Source organism: Tachyglossus aculeatus, chromosome 19 (assembly GCF_015852505.1).
Source record: "Tachyglossus aculeatus isolate mTacAcu1 chromosome 19, mTacAcu1.pri, whole genome shotgun sequence".
NCBI lineage: Eukaryota > Metazoa > Chordata > Mammalia > Monotremata > Tachyglossidae > Tachyglossus > Tachyglossus aculeatus.
The window spans coordinates 16404118-16418116 of NC_052084.1; the positions used below are offsets into that span (position 1 = coordinate 16404118).

Sequence of the window (13999 nt, forward strand, 5' to 3'; positions counted from 1 at the left end):
CTTTTCACACCCCCATTCCCCTCTTTCCCCAGCCCCCTTTCACACCCCCATTCCCCTCTTTCCCCAGCCCCTTATCACCCCCCATTCCCCTCTTTCCCCAGCCCCTTTTCACACCCCCAGTCCCCCCTTTCCCCAGCCCCCTTTCACACCCCCAGTCCCTTTTCACACCCCTATTCCCCTCTTTCTCCAGCCCCTTTTCACAACCCCATTCCCCTCTTTCCCTAGCCCCTTTTCACACCCCCATTCCCCTCTTTCCCCAGCCCCTTTTCACACCCCCAGTCCCCCCTTTCCCCAGCCCCCTTTCACACCCCCAGTCCCTTTTCACACCCCTATTCCCCTCTTTCCCCAGCCCCTTTTCACAACCCCATTCCCCTCTTTCCCTAGCCCCTTTTCACACCCCCATTCCCCTCTTTCCCTAGCCCCTTTTCACACCCCCATTCCCCTCTTTCCCCAGCCCCTTTTCACACCCCCATTCCTCTCTTTCCCCAGCCCCTTTTCACACCCCCATTCCCCTTTCCCTAGCCCCTTTTCACACCCCCATTCCCCTCTTTCCCTAGCCCCTTTTCACATCCCCATTCCCCTCTTTCCCCAGCCCCCTTTCACACCCCCAGTCTCCTCTTTCCCCAGCCCCTTTTCACATCCCCATTCCCCTTTCCCCAGACCCTTTCCACACCCCATTCCTCTCTTTCCCCAGCCCCTTTTCACATCCCCATTCCCCTCTCCCCCAGCTCCTTTCCACAACCCTATTCCCCACTCCTCAGCCCCCATTCCCCTCTCCTCAGCCCCTTTCCACACCCCTATTCCCCTGTCCCCAGCCCCTTTTCATGCCCCCATTCCCCTCTCCCCCAGCTCCTTTTCACACCCTCTTCTCCTCAGTTTTTTTTACACCCCATTATTCTTTCACACACCCCTTTCTCCTCTCCCAGACCTTCTTTACCCCCTTCCTCCCGCCACTTTTTCACACCCCCATTCTCCTCCCCTCATCCCTCTAGACTGTGGGCCCGCTGTTGGGTAGGGACCGTCTCTATATGTTGCCAACTTGGACTTCCCAAGTGCTTAGTCCAGCGCTCAACAAAAAATAAATAAATAAATAAATGAGAAGCAGCATGGCTCAGTGGAAAGAGCCTGGGCTTTGGAGTCAGAGGTCGTGAATAAATAAATAAATAAATAAATAAATAAATGAATGAATGAGAAGCAGCATGGCTCAGTGGAAAGAGCCTGGGCTCTGGAGTCAGAGGTCGTGGGTTCAAATCCCCGCTCCGCCAATTGTCAGCTGTGTGACTTTGGGCAAGTCACTTCTCTGGGCCTCAGTTCCCTCATCTGTAGAATGGGGATTAAGACTGTGGGCCCCACATGGGACAACCTGACCACCTTGTATCCCCCCAGCGCTTAGAACAGTGCTCGGCACATAGTAAGCACTTAACAAAAGCCCTAAAAATAAATAAATAAATAAATATGACGAATGAATGAATGAGTTGTCAGGGGCGCTGCTTCGGTCCTGTGCCTCTGCCCTCCCCGCTGTGATTCGGCCCACCTTGAAGTAGTCGTCCCTGAAGGCCCAGTTGCCCAGCATTTCGAAGAAGGTGTGATGGGAGAGGTCCCGGCCCACGTCTTCCAGGTCGTTGTGCCGCCCTCCGGCCCGCACGCACTTCTGGCTGTTGGCCACCCGCCGGTACCGGGCCAGCTCGCTCCGCGGGTCCACCGTGCCCAGGAAGATCGGCTTGAACTGGGGGAAGGCGGGACAAACTCCTCACCCTGGGCTTCGAGGCCGTCCATCCATCCCCTCGCCCCCTCCTCCCTCACCTCCCTTCTGTCCTTCTCCAGCCCAGCCCGCACCCTCCGCTCCTCTGCCACCGCTAATCTCCTCACCGTACCTCGTTCTCTCCATCGACCCCCGGCCCACGTCCTCCCCCGGGCCTGGAATGCCCCCAATCCCTCTGCCCATCCGCCAAGCTCGCTCTCTTCCTCCTTTCAAGGCCCTGCTGAGAGCTCACCTCCTCCAGGAGGCCTTCCCACACTGAGCCCCCTCCTTCCTCTCTCCATCCCCCCCCAACCCGCCAATGTTCCATCCAAGTCCCGCCCCCAACCCGCCGACGTTCATTCATTCAGTCGTATGTACTGAGCGCTTCCCGTGTGCAGAGCACTGTAGTAAGCGCTCCACGTTAAACCCGAGCCCCGCCCCCAAACCGCCAGCGTTCATTCCTTCAATCGTATGTACTGAGCGCTTCCCGTACGCAGAGCACTGGGCTAAGCGCTCCACGTTTCACCCAAGCCCCGCCCCCAAACTACCAACGTTCATTCATTGAATCGTATTTATTGAGCGCTTCCTGTGCGCAGAGCACTGTAGTAAGCGCTCCACGTTCCACCCAAGCCCCGCCCCCAAACCTCCAACGGTCATTCCTTGAATCGTATGTATTGAGCGCTTCCTGTGTGCCGAGCACTGTAGTAAGCGCTCTAGGTTCCACCCAAACCCCGCCCCCAACTAGCTAACGTTCCACCCAGGCCCCGCCCCCAAGCCGCCGACGTTCACTTCTTCCATCCTATTTATTGAGTGCTTCCCGTGTGCAGAGCACTGTAGTAAGCGCTCCACGTTCCACCCAGGCCCCGCCCCCAACCCGCCGACGTTCATTCCTTCCATCCTATTTATTGAGCGCTTCCCGTGTGCAGAGCACTGGACTAAGCGCTCCACGCTCCACCCACGCCCCTCCCCCAAACCGCCAACGTGCATTCATTGAGTCGCATTTATTGAGCGCTTCCTGTGGGCAGAACACTATAATAAGCGCTCCACGCTCCACCCAAGCCCCGCCCTCAAACCGCCGACGTTCATTCTTCCATCCTATTTATTGAGCGCTTCCCGTGTGCGGAGCACTGTAGTAGGCGCTCCACGCTCCACCCAAGCCCCGCCCCCAACCCGCCAACGTTCCATCCGAGCCCCGCCCCCAAACGGTCAACGTTCAATCGTATTTATTGGGCGCTTCCTGTGCGCAGAGCACTGCACTGAGCGCTCCACGTTCCCCCAAGCCCCGCCCCCAAACCTCCAACGTGCATTCATTGAATCGTATGTACTGAGCGCTTCCTGTACGCAGAGCACTGGACTAAGTGCTCCACGTTCCACCCAAGCCCCGCCCTAAAACCGTCGACGTTCACTCCTTCAATCGTATTTATTGAGCGCTTCCTGTGTGCAGGGCACTGGACTAAGCGCTCCACGTTCCATCCAATCCCCTCCCCCTCACCAAGCCCCACCCAAAGCTCCAACGTTCATTCACTGAATCCTATTTGTTGAGCGCTTCCCGTGTGCAAAGCACTGTAGTAAGCGCTCCACGTTCCACCCAAGCCCCGCCCCAACCCGCCAACGTTCCACCCAAGCCCCGCCCCAAACGCCAACGTTCCATCCAAGCCCCGCCCCCAACCGCCACCGTTCCATCTAAGCCCCGCCCCCAAACCGCCAACGTTCCACCCAAGCCCCGCCCCCAACCCGCCAACGTTCCATCCAAGCCCCGCCCCCAAACCGCCAATGTTCCACCCAAGCCCCGCCCCCAAACCGTCGACGTTCATTCATTCAATCGTATTTATTGAGCGCTTCCTGTGTGCAGAGCACTGGACTAAGCGCTCCACGTTCCACCCAAGCCCCGCCCCCAAACCTCCAACGTGCATTCCTTGAGTCGCATTTACTGAGCACTTCCTGTGTGCAGGGCACTGTAGTAAGCGCTCCACGTTCCACCCAAGCCCCGCCCCCAACCGCCGACGCTCCACCCAGGCCCCGCCCCCAAACCGCCAACGTTCATTCCTTCAATCGTATGTATTGAGCGCTTCCTGTGCGCAGAGCACTGGACTAAGCGCTCCACGTTCCACCCAAGCCCCGCCCCCAAACCGCCAACGTTCATTCATTCAATCGTATTTACTGGGCACTTCCCGTGTGCAGAGCACTGTACTAAGCGCTCTAGGTTCCACCCAAGCCCCGCCCCCAACTAGGTAACGTTCCGCCCAAGCCCCGCCCCCAACCGCCAACGTTCCAGCCAAGCCCCGCCCCCAAACGCCAACGTTCCATCCCCAAGCTCCACCCGCGCGGTCCTGCGCGCGCACCTGGTTCATGCCGGCGTTGACGAAGAAGAGGCTGGGGTCCCCGCGGGGCCTGACGGAGGCGGACGGCAGCAGGCGGTGTCCGTGTCGGTCCCGGAAGAACCGCAGGAAGGCGGCCCGGACCTCGCCCGCCGCCGGAGGCCCCGACGACAGCGCCCGCCGCAGCGGACCCTCAAAGGCCGCCGCCATCTTGGCGCCGGGAGCCGGCTTCCGGGTCAAAGGTCGCGCGCCCAGAGGGAGGGCGCCGCGGCGCCGCAGCGCCCCCTGGCCGCCGGAGGACCCAGCGCCGCCGCCAACGCTCACTCCATCGTCATCATTATAATAGTGATAATAATAATGACATCATCATCAATCGTATTTATTGAGCGCTTACTGTGTGCAGAGCACTGTACTAAGCGCTTGGGAAGTACAAATTGGCAACATATAGAGACAGCCCCTACCCAACAGTGGGCTCACAGTCTAAAAGGGGGACCTGTATATATGTTTGTACATATTTATTACTCTATTTATTTTTCTTGTACATATCTATTCTATTTATTTTATTTTGTTAGTATGTTTGGTTTTGTTCTCTGTCTCCCCCTTTTAGACTGTGAGCCCACTGTTGGGTAGGGACTGTCTCTATATGTTGCCAACTTGGACTTCCCAAGCGCTTAGTGCAGTGCTCTGCACATAGTAAGCGCTCAATAAATACGATTGATGATGATGATGATGATATTTATTACTTTATTTATTTATTTATTTTACTTGTACATATCTATTCTATTTATTTGATTTTGTTAGTATGTTTGGTTTTGTTCTCTGTCTTCTGCTTGTAGACTGTGAGCCCACGGTTGGGTAGGGACTGTCTCTATATATGTTGCCAATTTGTACTTCCCAAGCGCTTAGTGCAGTGCTCTGCACATAGTAAGCGCTCAATAAATACGATTGATGATGATGATGATGATATTTATTACTTTATTTATTTATTTATTTTACTTGTACATATCTATTCTATTTATTTTATTTTGTTAGTATGTTTGGTTTTGTTCTCTGTCTCCCCCTTTTAGACTGTGAGCCCACTGTTGGGTAGGGACTGTCTCTATATGTTGCCAGCTTGTACTTCCCAAGCGCTTAGTACAGTACTCTGCACACAGTAAGCGCTCAATAAATAGTAAGTGCTTAATAAATGCCATCATTATTAACTCCTTTTTTTTTTGTATTTTATGCAAGGCTCAGCAACAGATGTCTTCAAGGCCAGTAACAAGTATCTATGCAAGGCCGTAGGGCAGATAACATCCTGCACAAGGCAGTGAGAACAGAGAATAATGAGAATTTCTAACATCCTGTCGGTCCTGATTGGATTCCTGAAATTCCCAAATGATCCGCTCCCACGTCGCTGTAACTCAATAAAAGAAACGGTGAGAATGGGATTGGGGCTGCTTGTCACTCGTACCTCTCCCGGGAGGTGAACGGGCAAATAGCCACTTTCCTTCTTTACTGCTCTATTCGAACTCATGTTTCCGAGTCATTTTTCCTATCTGCGCCACCACCTTGGGTACACGAACCCTGCGGCCGATTTACACTGATTAACCTATTTTTGCACCCTACTTGTCGATAACAATCTCCATTTTACAGATGGGGGAACTGAGGCCCAGAGAATAATATTCATTCATTCATTCAATCGTATTCCTTGAGCGCTTACTGTGTGCAGAGCACTGGACTAAGCGCTTGAGAATTCCAAGTTGGCAACATACAGAGACGGTCCCTACCCAACAGCGGGCTCACAGTCTAGAAGGGGGAGACAGAGAACAAAACAAAACATATTAACAAAATAAAATAAATATGTACAAATACATAAACAGGGTAATAAATCCGTACAAATAATAATAATGATGGCATTTGTTAAGTGCTTACTATGTGCAAAGCACTGTTCTAAGCGTTGGGGAGGTTACAAGGTGATTGGGTTGTCCCACGTGGGGCTCACAGTCTTCATCCCCATTTTACAGATGAGGGAACTGAGGCCCAGAGAATAATATTCATTCATTCATTCAATCGTATTTATTGAGCTCTTACTGTGGGCAGAGCACCGGACTAAGCGCTTGTTGCCAACTTGGACTTCCCAAGCGCTTAGTCCAGTGCTCTGCACACAGTAAGCGCTCAATAAATACGACTGATTGATTGATTGAAGTCCAAGTTGGCAACATCTAGAGACGGTCCCTACCCAACAGCGGGCTCACAGTCTAGAAGGGGGAGACGGACAACGAAACAAAACATGTTAACAAAATAAAATAAGTAGAATCAAAATGTACAAGTAAAATAAATACATAAATAGAGTAATAAATCCGTACAAACGTATATACATATATACAAGTGCTGTGGGGAAGGGAAGGAGGTAAGGCGGTGGGGGATGGAGAAGGGGGAGAGGAAGGAGGGGGCTCCAAGTTGGCAACATCTAGAGACGGTCCCTACCCAACAGCGGGCACACAGTCTAGAAGGCGGAGACAGACAACAAAACAAAACATATTAACAAAATAAAATAAATAGAATAAATATGTCCAAATAAAATACATAACTAGGGTGATAAATACGTACAAATAATAATAATGATGGCATTTGTTAAGCGCTTACTATGTGCCAAGCACTGTTCTAAGCGCTGGAGAGGTTACAAGGTGATCAGGTTGCTGCACGGGGGGCTCACGGTTTCAATCCCCATTTTACAGATGAGGGAACTGAGGCTCAGAGAATAATATTCATTCATTCAATCGTATTGATTGAGCGCTTACTGTGTGCAGAGCACTGGACTGAGCGCTTGGGATGTACAAGTTGGCAACATCTAGAGACGGTCCCTACCCAGCAGCGGGCTAACAGTCTAGAAGGGGGAGACGGACAACAAAACATATTAACAAAATCATCATCATCATCATCAATCGTATTGATTGAGCGCTTACTATGTGCAGAGCGCTGTACTAAGCGCTTGGGAAGTACAAATTGGCAACATATAGAGACGGTCCCTGCCCAACAGTGGGCTCACAGTCTAAAAGGGGGAGACGGAGACCAAACATACTAACAAAATAAAATAAATAGAATAGATATGTACAAACAAATCAAATAAATAAATAAAGAGTCAAAATAAAATAAAAACCAAAATAAAATAAATAGAATGAATATGTACAAATAAAATACAAAAATAGGGTAATAAATATGTACAAATAATACGGCGGAGCGCGGGTGTGTGTGTGTGCGCGCGCGCGTGTGTGTGTACGTGTGTGCGCGCTTGTGTGTGTACGTGTGTGCGCGCTTGTGTGTGTACGTGCGCGCTTGTGTGTGTACGTGTGTGCGCGCTTGTGTGTGTACGTGTGTGCGCGCTTGTGTGTGTACGTGCGCGCTTGTGTGTGTACGTGTGTGCGCGCTTGTGTGTACGTGCGCGCTTGTGTGTGTACGTGCGCGCTTGTGTGTGTACGTGCGCGCTTGTGTGTGTACGTGCGCGCTTGTGTGTGTGTGCGCGCGCGCGCGTGTGTATGTGCGCGCGCGCGCGTGTGTGTATGTGCGCGCGCGCAGGCGCAGTGCGAGGGCGGCGACGTCACAGGGGAACCATTGTGGCGACCCGAAGCGCATGCGTGGCTCTCCCTCCCCCCCCCCCCCCCCCCCCCCGGCGTCGCGAGGCCGGAGCGCCGGGTGCGCCGGCGCATTGCGGGGCCGGTGACGTCACAGGGGCCCCCCATTGTGGCGGCCGGAGGCCCACGCGCGGCTCCGCCCCCTCCCACCTACTTGGGTCGCGAGGTCGGGGCGCGCAGGCGCAGTGCCGGCCCAGCGACTGCCGGGGGACGGTTGTGGCGGCCCGAGGCGCATGCGCGGCCGGAGCGCGAGCGGGGGAGCGGCGATCAGGACGCGCAGGCGCGGTGCGGGGGCGGTGACGTCGGCGGCGGCCGTCGAGGCGGCCCGCGGGCCCGTCGGGTGGCCCTGAGGAGGCCGTGTGCCCGCCCCGCGTGTGCCCGCCCCGCGTGTGCCCGCCCCGCGTGTACCCGCCCCGAGGAGGCCATGGACGAGGCCCGGGGCTGGTGCCTGCGGAGGGTCGGCATGAGCAGCGACTGGCTGCTCCTAGACAACCTCACCGAGGTGCCTCCCGCATCCCCGGGGACCGAGGGCAGGGAGGGAACAGTCATCATCATCATCATCATCATCATGATAATGAGGGCATTCATCAGGCGCTTACTATGTGCCAAGCACTGTTCTAAGCGCTGGGGAGGTTACGGGGTGATCGGGTTGACCCTCGTGGGGCCCGCAGTCCCCATTTGACAGGTGATAATAATGATGATGGTGGCACTTGTTAAGCGCTTACTACGTGCAAAGCACTGCTCTAAGCGCTGGGGAGGTTACAGGGTGATCGGGTTGTCCCTCGTGGGGCCCGCAGTCCCCATTTGACAGATAATAATGATGATGATGATGGCGTTTGTTAAGCGCTTACTATGTGCAAAGCACTGCTCTAAGCGCTGGGGAGGTTACGGGGTGATGGGGTTGTCCCAAGGGGGCTCACAGTCCCCATTTGACAGATACTAATGATGATGATGATGGCATTTGTTAAGCGCCTACTACGTGCACAGCACTGGTCTAAGCGCTGGGGAGGTTACAGGGTGAGCGGGTTGTCCCAAGGGGGCTCACAGTCCCCATTTGACAGATGATAATGATGATGATGATGGCATTTGTTAAGCGCTTACTACGTGCAAAGCACTGCTCTAAGCGCTGGGGAGGTTGCAGGGTGATGGGGTTGTCCCTCGTGGGGCCCGCAGTCCCCATTTGACAGGTGATAATAATGATGATGGTGGTATTTGTTAAGCGCTTACTACGTGCAAAGCACTGCTCTAAGCGCTGGGGAGGTTACGGGGTGATGGGGTTGTCCCAAGGGGGCTCACAGTCCCCATTTGACAGATAGTAATGATGATGATGATGGCATTTGTTAAGCGCCTACTATGTGCAAAGCCCTGTTCTAAGCGCTGGGGAGGTTGCAGGGTGATGGGGTTGTCCCTCGTGGGGCCCGCAGTCCCCATTTGACAGATGATAATAATGATGATGGTGGTATTTGTTAAGCGCTTACTACGTGCACAGCACTGCTCTAAGGGCTGGGGAGGTTACAGGGTGATGGGGTTGTCCCTCGTGGGGCCCGCAGTCCCCATTTGACAGATGATAATAATGATGATGGTGGTATTTGTTAAGCGCTCACTATGTGCAAAGCACTGCTGTAAGCGCTGGGGAGGTTACAGGGTGATTGGGTTGTCCCTTGTGAGGCTCGCAGTCCCCATTTGACAGATAATGATAATAATGATGGCATTTGTTAAGCGCTTACTACGTGCAAAGCACTGTTCTAAGCGCTGGGGAGGTTACAGGGTGATGGGGCCGTCCCTCGTGGGGCTCACAGTCCTCATCCCCATTTGACAGATAGTAATAATGATGATGATGGCATTTGTTAAGCGCCTACTACGTGCACAGCACTGGTCTAAGCGCTGGGGAGGTTACAGGGTGAGCGGGTTGTCCCAAGGGGGCTCACAGTCCCCATTTGACAGGTGATAATAATGATGATGGTGGCACTTGTTAAGCGCTTACTATGTGCAAAGCACTGCTCTAAGCGCTGGGGAGGTTACAGGGTGATGGGGTTGTCCCTCGTGGGGCTCGCAGTCTTCATCCCCATTTGACAGATAGTAATAATGACGATGATGGCATTTGTTAAGCGCTTACTACGTGCAAAGCACTGCTCTAAGCGCTGGGGAGGTTACGGGGTGATGGGGTTGTCCCAAGGGGGCTCACAGTCCCCATTTGACAGATAGTAATGATGATGATGATGGCATTTGTTAAGCACCTACTATGTGCAAAGCCCTGTTCTAAGCGCTGGGGAGGTTGCAGGGTGATGGGGTTGTCCCTCGTGGGGCCTGCAGTCCCCATTTGACAGATGATAATAATGATGATGGTGGTATTTGTTAAGCGCTTACTACGTGCAAAGCACTGCTCTAAGCGCTGGGGAGGTTGCAGGGTGATGGGGTTGTCCCTCGTGGGGCCCGCAGTCCCCATTTGACAGATAATAATGATGATGATGATGGCGTTTGTTAAGCGCTTACTATGTGCAAAGCACTGCTCTAAGCGCTGGGGAGGTTACAGGGTGATGGGGTTGTCCCTCGTGGGGCTCGCAGTCTTCATCCCCATTTGACAGATAGTAATAATGATGATGATGGCATTTGTTAAGCGCTTACTACGTGCAAAGCACTGCTCTAAGCGCTGGGGAGGTTACAGGGTGATCGGGTTGTCCCTTGTGAGGCTCGCAGTCCCCATTTGACAGATAATGATAATAATGATGGCATTTGTTAAGCGCTTACTACGTGCAAAGCACTGTTCTAAGGGCTGGGGAGGTTACAGGGTGATGGGGCCGTCCCTCGTGGGGCTCACAGTCCTCATCCCCATTTGACAGATAGTAATAATGATGATGATGGCATTTGTTAAGCGCCTACTACGTGCACAGCACTGGTCTAAGCGCTGGGGAGGTTACAGGGTGAGCGGGTTGTCCCAAGGGGGCTCACAGTCCCCATTTGACAGGTGATAATAATGATGATGGTGGCACTTGTTAAGCGCTTACTACGTGCACAGCACTGCTCTAAGCGCTGGGGAGGTTGCAGGGTGATGGGGTTGTCCCTCGTGGGGCCCGCAGTCCCCATTTGACTGATGATAATAATGATGATGGTGGTATTTGTTAAGCGCTTACTACGTGCACAGCTCTGTTCTAAGCGCTGGGGAGGCTACAGGGTGATGGGGTTGTCCCTCGTGGGGCTCGCAGTCCCCATTTGACAGGTGATAATAATGATGATGGTGGTATTTGTTAAGCGCTTACTACGTGCACAGCTCTGTTCTAAGCGCTGGGGAGGCTACAGGGTGATGGGGTTGTCCCTCGTGGGGCTCACAGTCCCCATTTGACAGGTGATAATAATGATGATGGTGGTATTTGTTAAGCGCTTACTACGTGCACAGCACTGCTCTAAGGGCTGGGGAGGTTACAGGGTGATGGGGTTGTCCCTCGTGGGGCCCGCAGTCCCCATTTGACAGATGATAATAATGATGATGGTGGTATTTGTTAAGCGCTTACTACGTGCACAGCACTGCTCTAAGGGCTGGGGAGGTTACAGGGTGATGGGGTTGTCCCTCGTGTGGATCGCAGTCTTCATCCCCTTTGACAGATAGTAATATGATGATGGCATTTGTTAAGCGCCTACTACGTGCACAGCTCTGTTCTAAGCGCTGGGGAGGTTACAGGGTGATCAGGTTGTCCCAAGGGGACTCGCAGTCCCCATTTGACAGATAATAATAATGATGATGGCATTTGTTAAGTGCTTACTATGTGCAAAGCACTGCTCTAAGCGCTGGGGAGGTTACAGGGTGATGGGGTTGTCCCCCGTGGGGCTCACAGTCTTCATCCCCATTTGACAGATAGTAATAATGATGATGGTGGCATTTGTTAAGCGCCTACTATGTGCACAGCTCTGTTCTAAGCGCTGGGGAGGTTACAAGTGATCGGGTTGTCCCAAGGGGGACTCGCAGTCTTCATCCCCATTTGACAGATAACAATAATAATAATAATGATTGGGATTTGTTAAGCGCTTGCTATGTGCAAAGCACTGTTCTAAGCGCTGGGGAGGTTACAAGGTGATCAGGTTGTCCCTCATGGGCAGTCTTCATCCCCATTTGACAGATAACAATAATAATAATAATGATGGCATTTATTAAGCGCTTACTATGTGCCGAGCCCTGTTCTAAGCGCTGGGGAGGTTACAGGGCGATCAGGTTGTCCCTCGTGGGGCTCATAGTCCCCATTTGACAGATGATAATAATGATGATGGCATTTGTTAAGCGCTTACTACGTGCACAGCTCTGTTCTAAGCGCTGGGGAGGTTACAGGGTGATCGGGTTGGCCCTCGTGGGGCTCACAGTCCCCATTTGACAGATAATAATAGTGATGATGGCATTTGTTAAGCGCTTATTACGTGCAAAGCACTGCTCTAAGCGCTGGGGAGGTTACAGGGTGATCGGGTTGTCCCTCGTGGGGCTCGCAGTCCCCATTTGACAGATAATGATAATGATGATGGCATTTGTTAAGCGCTTACTATGTGCAAAGCACTGTTCTAAGCGCTGGGGAGGTTACAGGGTGATGGGGTTGTCCCTCGTGGGACAATAATGATGATGATGGTGGTATTTGTTAAGCGCTTACTACGTGCAAAGCACTGTTCTAAGCGCCGGGGAGGTTACAGGGTGATCGGGTTGTCCCTCGTGTGGATCACGGTCTTCATCCCCATTTGACAGATAGTAATAATGATGATGATGGCATTTGTTAAGCGCCTACTACGTGCACAGCTCTGTTCTAAGCGCTTGGGAGGTTACAGGGTGATCAGGTTGTCCCTCGTGGGGCGCGTGGTTTTCATCCCCATTTGACAGATAGTAATAATGATGCTGATGGCATTTGTTAAGCGCTTACTACGTGCCCAGCTCTGTTCTAAGCGCTGGGGAGGTTACAGGGTGATCGGGTTGCCCCTCGTGGGGCTCACAGTACCCATTTGACAGATAATAATAATAATAATGATGGCATTTGTTAAGCGCTTACTACGTGCAAAGCACTGTTCTAAGCGCTGGGGAGGTTACGGGGTGATGGGGTTGTCCCTCGTGGGGCTCACAGTCTTCATCCCCATTTGACAGATAATAATGATGATGATGATGGTGGTATTTGTTAAGCGCTTACTACGTGCACAGCACTGTTCTAAGCGCTGGGGAGGTTACAGGGTGATCAGGTTGTCCCTCGTGGGGCTCAAAGTCTTCATCCCCATTTGACAGGTAATAATATGATGATGGCATTTGTTAAGCGCTTACTATGTGCAAAGCACTGTTCTAAGCGCTGGGGAGGTTACAAGGTGAACGGGTTGTCCCTCGTGGGGCTCAGTCTTCATCCCCATTTGACAGATAATAATAATAATAATGATGGCATTTGTTAAGTGCTTGCTACATGCAAAGCACTGTTCTAAGCGCTGGGGAGGTTACAAGGTGAGCGCTCCTTTTGCACCGGGACAATGATAGAAATTTCCTCCGTGTCCAAGCCAGCCCTCAGTGCGCTTCACCTGTATATATGTTTGTACGTATTTATTGCTCTATTTATTTTACTTGTACATATCTATTCTATTTATTTAATTTTGTTAATATGTTTGGTTTTGTTCTCTGTCTCCCCCTTCTAGACTGTGAGCCCACTGTTGGGTAGGGACCGTCTCTATATGTTGCCAACTTGTACCTCCCAAGCGCTTAGTACAGTGCTCTGCACATGGTAAGCGCTCAATAAATACAATTGATTGATTGATTCTGCTTATTGTCCCTCTAAACTGTAAGCTCATTACGGACGGGGTAGGGGCTGGCTACTTCTGTGGGATTATACTCTCCCAAGTGCTTAGTACGGGGCTCGGCGCGCAGTAAGCGCTCAATAAATCCCACCGATTGATCGCGTTGTTATCGTCCTCTCAGGTCACGTTAGGTCGAGGATTTGGAGTCACGTACCGGTTGGTGTCCAAAACGTGCCCCCTGATGATTTCCCGAAACCACTGTATTCTCAGGCAGAACGCAGAGGGCCTGTGGACGGTCATGGACAATAAGGTAATAATAATAATAATAACAATAATAATAATGATGACATTTATTAAGCGCTTACTATGTGCAAAGCACTGTTCTAAGCGCTGGGGAGGTTACAAGGTGATCAGGTTGTCCCACGTGGGGCTCACAGCATTAATCCCCATTTTACAGTTGAGGTGACTGAGGCCCAGAGGAGTTAAGTAATAATAATAATAATAATAATGGCATTTATTAAGCGCTTACTCTGTGCAAAGCACTGTTCTAAGCGCTGGGGAGGTTACAAGGTGATCGGGTTGTCCCA

General features: G+C 52.3%; 2 protein-coding genes across 2 annotated transcripts in view; one reads left to right on the forward strand and one right to left on the reverse strand.

Annotated features, from left to right (window-relative positions):
* AARS2 (alanyl-tRNA synthetase 2, mitochondrial) overlaps positions 1-8099 on the reverse strand; it is a 26313-nt gene extending 18214 nt beyond the window's left edge. The window contains exons 1-4 of the mRNA XM_038760863.1: positions 8082-8099; positions 7828-8019; positions 4084-4344; positions 1535-1726 (exon numbers count right to left, since the gene is read on the reverse strand). Of these exons, the coding sequence (XP_038616791.1) occupies positions 1535-1726; positions 4084-4344; positions 7828-8019; positions 8082-8099 (663 nt within the window). The remainder of the gene's footprint in view (positions 1-1534; positions 1727-4083; positions 4345-7827; positions 8020-8081) is intronic.
* RNF8 (ring finger protein 8) overlaps positions 8048-13999 on the forward strand; it is a 20925-nt gene continuing 14973 nt past the window's right edge. Inside the window, 2 exon segments of the mRNA XM_038761355.1 lie at positions 8048-8175; positions 13594-13722. Coding sequence (XP_038617283.1) covers positions 8098-8175; positions 13594-13722 — 207 coding nt within the window. The 5' untranslated portion in view covers positions 8048-8097.